The sequence below is a fragment of the Cryptomeria japonica genome, chromosome 10 (assembly GCF_030272615.1).
Source record: "Cryptomeria japonica chromosome 10, Sugi_1.0, whole genome shotgun sequence".
NCBI classification, from domain to species: Eukaryota; Viridiplantae; Streptophyta; class Pinopsida; order Cupressales; family Cupressaceae; genus Cryptomeria; species Cryptomeria japonica.
Genome location: NC_081414.1, coordinates 379,397,036 through 379,406,924, shown reverse-complemented (window position 1 = coordinate 379,406,924; position 9,889 = coordinate 379,397,036). Strand labels below are relative to the sequence as shown.

At 36.9% G+C, this 9,889-nt stretch overlaps 1 protein-coding gene across 1 annotated transcript; it reads right to left on the bottom strand.

Annotated features, from left to right (window-relative positions):
- Window positions 1-287: 287 nt before the first annotated feature.
- Window positions 288-9,651, bottom strand: LOC131075869 (FHA domain-containing protein FHA2). The gene is made up of 3 exons (XM_058012790.2): window positions 8,778-9,651; window positions 3,107-3,264; window positions 288-886 (listed from the first exon to the last, which is right to left on the bottom strand). Exons 1-3 carry the CDS (start codon window positions 9,394-9,396, stop codon window positions 677-679), a joined length of 987 nt encoding a protein of 328 aa, XP_057868773.2. The 5' UTR covers window positions 9,397-9,651; the 3' UTR covers window positions 288-676.
- Window positions 9,652-9,889: the final 238 nt, after the last annotated feature.

The following is a 9,889-nucleotide window of genomic DNA, read 5'->3' as shown; positions in this document are numbered from 1 at the left end:
ATATTTTGCTCCACTCGTTGTAACATGATCTCTTTTTGTCACGCAGTTTATAAGCCACGTGACCATTGTTTACAACTGGAAAAAACCCAAACTATTTAAAACACCAAGGAACACAAAAATGGCCACAAAACATATGTCGAGTCAAATACTTAGAAAGAATTTATGGACCCATTGGTAAGAGTTTATACTAAATGGAAAGGATGATTTCAATAAAAACCTATGAAGTTTTTTGGTATCTTCCCAAAATACCACCATGTATAACCTGTCATATTGATCAACAACTACAATCTCTAAAAAGAACTTCAAATCGACATAGACCTTTTACATGACCACCCAGTGAGTCTGAACCAAAGCCTTGTGATTAAATAACCAACTGCTGATAACTAAAGCATTACTTTAATGATAATCAATGATGTTCATGTTGATACAGTTAGATTGTATATTACAAGTTGTTGCCAAACAATATTGGACTTGCATATGATGCAAGATCTGGGGCATTACAATTGTTTTGCAAAGGACATCAAAATGTATGACTTTGTATAAGTATAGACCCCTATGTCAAAAAGCAGAGTTGACGAGCCAATTCTTCAATTTGTCTTCATGTCAAAACCAGATACGACTAACAATGTGCTCATTGTTCTTCCCATTCAAGCATGTCTCCCCAGATGCTGTCAGACTATGAGAGAAGAGATACCAGAGACACAAACTCTGCAGTCATTCGTCCTTTAGACCTTGTGTTGATAACAAAATGCTCTGGATATTTTCTGAGCAAGGCAAGAAGTCCAACCCATGGCCTTCCTTTACTTTCAGAAGCAGGCCAATCATCTGCTGTCAAAAACTTCCTTATCCTGTTCTGATGCCAAACGCCACTAAAATGTTCTAGAAGCTGCACCAAGCAATACATAATTCTAAGTATAAATTGAATTAAAACATGGGGTTAATATACGCTTTTACACATGATCCTACTTCAGGTCGGTACCATCAACTAGCCTAATCTAAAAAAGAAATTTAGAATCAGCATGGTTAAATCAAGTGCTACACAAAATAAGAATTTTTAAAACGGTATTGACAATGAAACGATCTACAGAACATAGAACTCTCGCTTGCAATTTGAAACAAATAAGATCTGATGATTCTTCGGATGCATGGATTAAAAAATCACATAATCAAAATCAAATTAACAAGCTGTCACTTCGGAATTAGACGACTCAGATGTACACTAGCACTATTTGAATTCACATAAATTCTGAATATATCAGATAAATATAGAATTAGAAATTCAGATGCTAAGAAAAAAGTAAAACTGAAAAGCTGGCTGTGCTAACTTTGTCCCAGAGTAATGCATTCATTTTCCATAGCTTAAAGCATCATACAACTTTTGGACCACCATCTACATCATGAGATCTATGCATTCATAGTTACTCCTCCAAACATTCGCACACACAAACAAAGTCGTCACCAGAAATCATGTTTATCCTTGATTATCACATGCATTTTGAGTAGTTTCTGAGTCCTTTTATAATCTAAAGGCCTGGTGAGTTCCCTTGGTACTGCTACCTCCACAAGAGAAACAAAAAATGTCTCCAATCAAAGCATCAAGAAAATTGGAAAAACTGAGGTTCTAAGACAATTTTTAAACTTTACTTGTCTTCTAGTGGTTTGTTTTTAAGACGTGGTAGCAAAAGAAAGATGCCATTAAGGTTGCTCTTTATCACTGTTTGATCTTCTCTGTCATGCTTTGATCTTTGCAAAAACATACTCATAAGGTTATAGCATAAGAAAATAAAGTAAGAATGATCATCCAATCATTATTCATAAAGAAATTTCTGTGAAATGATTTTTCTTATGATAGCCAACAGACATTGACTGCTCAAACAGCTCACTTGGCACTTGACTATTACACTATCAGCATAAGTATCACAGGTATCCTCATCGGCAATAAGCTCCTTGTTATATTCTAATATAAAGCATCAGGCAGACAAGAAAGCTACATTATATTTTATTTAAATGTATTAAAGTTCTAATTTATGTTAAGATTGTTATGTTAAATTTTGATACAAGGGTCCATTTTTATATACATTGGGCTATATCATTATCAGGTCCACCTGGAGAGGGTTCCATATTGGCCATTAGTGTATCTGAAATTGACATTGGCATGGATGCACTATGATTTCCCAGAATTATTCATACCACCCAGTATACCCTGGTTAAATCTGGCTGCACCCAGCGCTCACAATGACAAACATTTAGAATTAAACCAATAATTAGACGAACTTTACTAACCTAAGCTATTATAGCCCATCTCATAAGCAAATAGATCCATGAAAATTATCTTGGACTTGTAGGTCCACAAAACAAACATTAACAACTCATTTAATCTGTAGTTTTTCCTTGCTCGTACTCCCCCAGCTTTCTGATGTAATTACCTTTGATTCTACAATAAGGCTACTGCAGTTGTAGAATTATAGAGCCACAACAAATACTTTTGAAGCCACTTCAGCATTTAAGTATTAGAGACGTCTAGTGCATGAACCACATTGATCTGTCCTAGGTTTAATATTGAAACTATGTGATAAAATTGTTACATTCATTAAATTTTGGCAGGAAAACTCTTCATTCTCAAATGGTCTATTGCCATCTTTATATCCATTGTGCTTTCAAACCATATTTTTCAGGTAACTTTGGGGATATGTTTTGCCTTACAAAGTAAAAAAAGCCTTTATCCAACTGCATATTGTTAGAGTAAATATACTTTGCACGTTAGAGTAAATGTCATTTAGAAATTAAGCTTACTTAGGCTTAGTTGGCATAAGTTAGTTGTCATAAAATTACTTTATGTAACTTGTCATTTTATTAATGTTCATAGGATTATCTTAGTTACCCTAGGTGGCACTTTAAAAGATATGAAGCAGTGTCTCATTATTTTAATATTTGCTTTAAGCATTTATTATATTGCATCATGCATTTAATTTTGTACTCTATGCATTGTTAAGAAAGTTATCTTGCCATTCTCTCTTGGAAAAGATATTTCGTCTTGCACGGATCTTGAGGGTGTTGTGGAGTCACCTATTACTCCAACACATATACATGGGAAAAAAGGATTTACCTCGCCATGAAGCTTTGCCATTGGCATCCATTCACCCGGCCCACAAAGATCAGAAAGCACAGTTGCTACAGCTGAAACGACATCCTTTTCTTCTGCCTGTATCTGCTGAGAACTATCAGTTTCATGATCCATCCTCCTCCGTGTATCCACTTTTTGATCTGAAAAATGATAAATTAATATTTAGACAGTAGACAAAGCAATTTGAGCTGTTAAAACAACACAACTATAAACATTCTCAAAGACTTGGCCACAGGCCTACAAGCAATAAGCCATATCTTATGAGAAACAAGCATTCTATGGTTTAGAAATAACAAAAATCAACTGCCACAAGAGGAATATAATAATGAAGAACCTCTTCAAATTAATTAACTAGAAACAAAGCAAAACTATTGTCATACGATAACATTGGAAATTCAAAAAGTTTGTAGCATGATATGCTGTATGACTCGTAGAACGCAATATTAAACAGGAGATCACTTCCAACTCCCAAACAAAAACTTGATTATATTTTTTATGATGATTTCTCGGGGGTGGTATTTAGTTTTTTATAATCACTATATTAAATCTGTGTTGGCCCTGCCCTGTCTTCTCTTGCCCTTGAATTTGTTGCAAATGAGCATTCACATCCATCTCTGTATAATTACCGTTGAACGTGCAATGGTGGCTGCAATATCCATCTAAGAAAGGACATGGGAGCCAGAGATCTCATGATAGAAATAATTTTAGTGGTTTCCAAATGTTACCCAGATGTTATCTGTCTCATTTTCATGCTTTGAAAGTCATTTCTTTTAGTCATACATACTTCAGACCTGAATGGAAGATTCTAGTGTACTACTACAAGTACATATTATCCATGTTTTATATAGAGAAGATTAACAAATATATATTAGTGGGTATCCTCTTTACTGTGTTGTGGTAGGTTACACTGCTGGTTAGAGAAATTGGAATATGTCTTTGCAAGTTTGTTGACATTATAACTTTTCAGATATGTAATTGCTGCAAGATATATCACATTAGAGATTTCAATATCCAATAATCTAATGAGAGGCACCTTTGAAGGCTTTGCATATGTCTCTGTCAAGTTACAATGTCATTAGCACTATGCTCTCCAGATTGTAAAAGGCAAATACATTTCTGAAGAAAATATGCAGCTGGTTCAGAACTGAAGACATTGGATCAAGACTGGAGATAAGGTTCAGGGCAACAGGTACAGAGATTAGAGCCACAGGTGCAGTATTGAACCAGATCTCCCTTAGGCATGATTAAGACTCATTTCACACGTTTCTAAGGCTAAACCCCTCAATAATGTGCCAGACTACTCAACCAAGAACCCATCAATTTCAGACCAGCCATTCCCCGTTCTTTCTGTTGCTGAGTCCTTCATGACACTAGTATGCCATGCTAGCAATCATAGACACTAGCAGCCACTCACCAAAACCTCTTTGACATATTACATTTTTTGAATGGCTAGCTCATCAATAACACTCTCTAAAAGTACCCTTTCACCCTCATTTGGACTTCTAGCATACTCACTATCTTAGTCTCTCAATATCTATTGGACTCTCCCATGCTACGTTTCTAATTTCTCCCATTGCTAACCAGTACAAGTTCCACGAGCTCCATTGAGCACTAGATATGAAGGTCCATTGTTCTCTTCATGGCACATCACCCTATTTCCTCCATTACTCAAGCACTACACACACTGTATTATCTTCAGCTAAACTGAACAAGTTTATTTGCAGAAAGTAGAAAATATCCCACACAGTATATTCAGATTTGAAATTACGCAGACAACCAAAATAAATTATGCTTATTACCAGATATCACTTCCATTTCATTCAGCATTTCACAACTTCAATAATTGGTGATTAGATCATACAACAGACATAAAATCAGAAAGGATAATAGACTTCCAATGCTATTTGTCAAGATCTTACAGATTTGTAGTGTTCAGTCCCTTTAATCTGGAAGTGCTCAATGATAAACTCTATTAACTGTTTATTGGAAAGGATAAGCAGATTACACAGGCCACATTCTAAACAGCTTCTTGAACATGGAACGGGGTCTATGCAATATCTCTGGCCAGCAAACTCTGCCCAAACCTTCAGACCTTCTGCACACACTCTTACTTTGCTGGTGTTCAATGAAACACTGCAAAGGAAGATCAGATCGCCTCTTCCAGGTCTGCCTTCACTCCTCTGAGGTAAACTCGCCTGCCTATAATCAATGCCCTGGAATCATATACAGCTTAAATGAATTTTCCAGCAATGGAAATGTAAACAAAATATAAAGCTACAGGTGGATTGTCACCCATATATTTAGAATTTCAACTAAGGTCGGCCTTAGGAAAACCCCCACCAGATCGGCTATGATAAAAACTGCACAAAACTTAAAACATGTCGGCCTAAAATGAAGTGCAACTTATCTAATAATGTTTATTTATTAATTATTAATAATTATCATTAAATGATAATCACCAAGGAAAGCCCATTATCAAATAGCCCAGCACGTTAAACAGGTCGGCCAAGGGCAAAATTATTTAATTATTTATTTAATTAAAATTGCTCCCAAATAGGCTGGCCGACCCAGCTTTAATTGGGGACGTCACACACATTTCCAAATTTAGCAAGCCATAGTGATCATTGTCACTCTTGCACACATCACACCATTTTCTCCTTGCAATGTAGGCATTACATACCTGTAAAACTTACCGTACAATTGCTGAAACATGCACAACAAAGGCTTGACTGAAACAAGTGCCTCAACCTAATCTCCCAGTTTATCTCCCCTCTACATACTTGGACAGATTATTCCCCATTATTGAATGGTACATTTTCAAATTCTGCAAGCACCAAAGGTAGACCTTATTTTTTATGAACTCCACAAACTTTCAGGGTCATGCGGACATGGGACACTAGCTCTCCAAAAAGTCAGTAAAGCCAGTCAAACACTAATGCCCAACTGAGGTCACTAGTGCCATTAGTGGACCCCAATGCCCAGCTGAGATCACTAGTGCCCCTGTTGGTTACAATCATGCACGGGAGGTCACTATCATCTGCAGATTTTATTGAGAACCCTGTAGTTGTACACGTCCAGAAGTTCCTCCAGTCAACTTTTTAGCCTTCCACAACCAACCCTGCAATCATCCAGATATGCTTTGTCTCACCTTATTCTCCTTCTTTTACAAGTTCTAGCTTCCTTTCAATTCTCAGTTCCAATGTTTTATTACACACTTAATGTAGAAGCCAAATATGCTCTATTTTTTTATTATATTAAAAGGAAATTGTACTAGTCAAGTAAATACATTGAAAGTTAAAGTAAATCATACTTAGTTCAGCATTAGGTATAGTTTACTTTACACTCCAACTATATGCTCATATTTGTGTCAGTGAGCAAGACTATACACTTAAACTCTACCAAGCCGGTCAGACCATCCAACACATAAATTTTCCAATTTGTTTGTTGTGAACAACACAGTCATCGATTTAAGTGTCTTTCTTTGATGTTGGCAGTGCACAGAAGCATAGACTCATACACCCTTACAGGTAGAATTCCAATTTCACTCAGAAGATGCAGAACTAAGGTAAGAGGGTTTTCTTTTGTTCACTGGGTGTTAAAAGAAATGCAATTCCAACTTGTACAAAACTGTCTACACGTCAAACCTGCAGGCCAACAACACAATCAAGGGCAAATAGAAAAGAAAAATAAACAGCCAAGCAAATAAAAAAAGACCAGGCAGCCAACTTGTGGTCTCTGAGAGACAGTTGAACACTAAAGCACTTAAATACTATTTGAGTATATAATGGAAGTTTGAAATCTAATATGATGTTCACTTTGCGACTTGATTTCCACCAGAAAGCATGTTACATTGTCTATTGTCACTGTAATTTTATTAGAATTTGTATTTTACAGCTTAAAAGAGAAGTGCCGTCAATTTGCATCCCAAAAGTTTGTCGTCAAGATAAACATTTGATTAAGATATCATGTCTTTTTATGAGTATTTAGGATAGGATCCCATGAGGCTGGGGACAACTATTTCTACTGCCTAGGTTGTTGAATGAAAGCTGCAAAACATAAAAACGTGAAATTTACAGCACTCACAAAGATATTTTTCAGGATTTGACAAAATTGTTTCTGTTGAATAGATGCTTCCATGTAGCTGAATATCTTATCTCCCTAGGAATCATTGTACCGTGAGCTCTCCAAAATGTGCTAAAGTTCTCTCCATTAGATAATTAATCTACTCCGCCAAAATTCACCTTAAACTAGTTCCTGGGTTTCTTTGCTGCCCTATATTATTATGGTTGCTTTTCTTGAAGAGCATGCTAATTTTTATTTTATATGATTAAAATTCACCTCAAACTTGCCCGCTGCTAGTTTTGGATTAGCACTATTCCAGCCATCAACCTGAAATTCACCTCAAACTTGCCCGCTGCTAGTTTTGGATTAGCACTATCCCAGCCATCAACCTGAAGAGCATATACACAAAGGTTTGAACCGGGTCTGATGATTTCATGAATACGTCTCAATATGCCTGTAACTATTTCAAGCACCCAAACCCAACCGACTGTTGTAAATGATATAGTTAGAATGCTGTCAAAATATTGACACATGTCGCTTCTCATTCCCTTTCCTGGCTTTATCTTCCCCTGGTATTTCTTGTTGAATTCGAATCACAGGTGTATGAACCGTTTCAGTTGCCTAGTCTGTGCTGAGTTTTCATGACCATTGTTATCATATTTTAATGTTTTTATAGTCCATACATCTGCAAATGTAAAATGACCTTTTTTGATTTAGCAAGCATGTATTCCAGATCTTTTGATGGTGTCATGTGCCCATTGTTGGGCTAAATATTTTTGCATATATGCTGTCCCGTTACTTGGACTGGCAGGTTTTTCGACATCAAGCTGGCACGAATTGGGTATACAACATAGGCACAGTTTTCCTGGCATTCTAGAGTACTATCATCGGAAGAAAATGGCCAGAAAGTGCAAGGGCAAAAGCATTCCAAGCTTCTCAATACAAACACCTAATGAGTCACATGGTCGCCTTTCCTAAATTCAAACATTACAGGTATGTGCAATTGTACTTACTCACAAACTCTCTTAACTCGTGAAGATCAAATTGGGAAACTGATTGCAAACCCTATTTCATAAGAAACACGGTGAGAAAAAAATTCAAATGAAATAATGTAAAATATCGAGAGACTGAAGAAAGAAAAAATTATTTTCACCAAATAGACTCTGAAAAATTAACCTAAGATCGAAGGAAATGATACGATAAATCGAGAAAAAACGAAACTGTAGACAAGCCCACACAATCATCATCACCATCATCAATTGAATTTGTTTCTCGATCTGTTTCGAAACAGAATGTATGCATATCGAAATTATACTTCGACAAAACAGACTGCATACATTTTGAACCAAGCTCCACAGAAATTCAAATAACAAACCAAAAGCCACAAAAAAGAAAACCCAAAATAGGCCCTGATAATCATCACCATCATTATCCTTAACATGAAAAAATTCTAGATCTGGTCCAAAATCAAAGAATGTCTTACCACTATTTAACATCCAGAAAACAGACTGTTAAAAAATGAAATACGCCTCTGAAAACCGAAAGAGGGAAAGGAATTGAGAAAGGAAAAAACCAAAGAAGAAAAACTCACCGAGCTGATAGGCTCCATATCCTTGCCTACCAGTCGCTCCGGTGGGCAATGTATTATAAGTAACAATTTCGTGGTGCGAAGAAGGCCAAACATTAGTAGACATCGGCCGCCCTATTTCTACAGTATTATTGTTAATATTACCCCCCTGCGCCTTCCGACTCTTCTTGTGATTGTTCTCATCGTCATCACCAGATTTAGGCCTCCCGGACCTCTTCTTAGCCGCAGCCATAGAACCGTGTGGCGCAAAACTCCCCCCAGGAAACATCGCAGGAGGCTTAAGCAGATTTCGGCAAGGCAACAGAAAATAGAACTTCTTGTCCCCCATTTGCAACTGATCCTGCGAATCCAGCTTCACAGGAGGATGCCCAGGCAAGTAAAGAACTCCTTCCACAATACACCCATTTTTCCCCAAAACCTCGAGCGCAAATCTCCGCCGATCGAAATCATAGAAAATCCTCGCGTGCTGACGAGAAATATTCATGCCGCCCCCGAGGCTAGCCAAATCCACATCAACTGACGATTTCTTGCTGTTCCGTCCCAGAGTGATGGAATACGTCTGCATATAGTACTCAAAATCCTCCCCCTGTAACTTCGCGAACCCCGCTTCCAGGTCCGCCATGATTTCCCCCCCTCAGAGATCAGAAACCTACCGTCTAGACCTCAGACAACCCTATACAATTTGCAGTAACAAATTCCCGTATGAATGCCAAGGACTTAATGGCGAAAATTTCATGGGTAGTCTCAATTTGCACCGAGGAAGGTTCGAGGTGGTCAGAGGAATACAAAAAATAAATTTAATGGTCATTGTGCAGTGCTCCATTTGGTTAAAATTAGTAAAACAAGTAATAAAAAAGAAAAAACATATATATATAAATGATACTTTTATCAAATTTGATTGAAAATCGCCTATCAGAAGATTTGCCTTAGATTCTTCTTCCAAGACTTAGTTTTTAAAAAAGAATTCCAGACTGGAAAAATAAAAATCCCATTTTTAAGAAAATTGATTCGTGCTAAAGTATGATTTATACGAAGCAAATCATTCAACTCTGAAGGCTAGTTTTCTAGCAGAGAATGAGCCGTCCGAAAGTCATAAATTCTCAGCCGTATTTCTA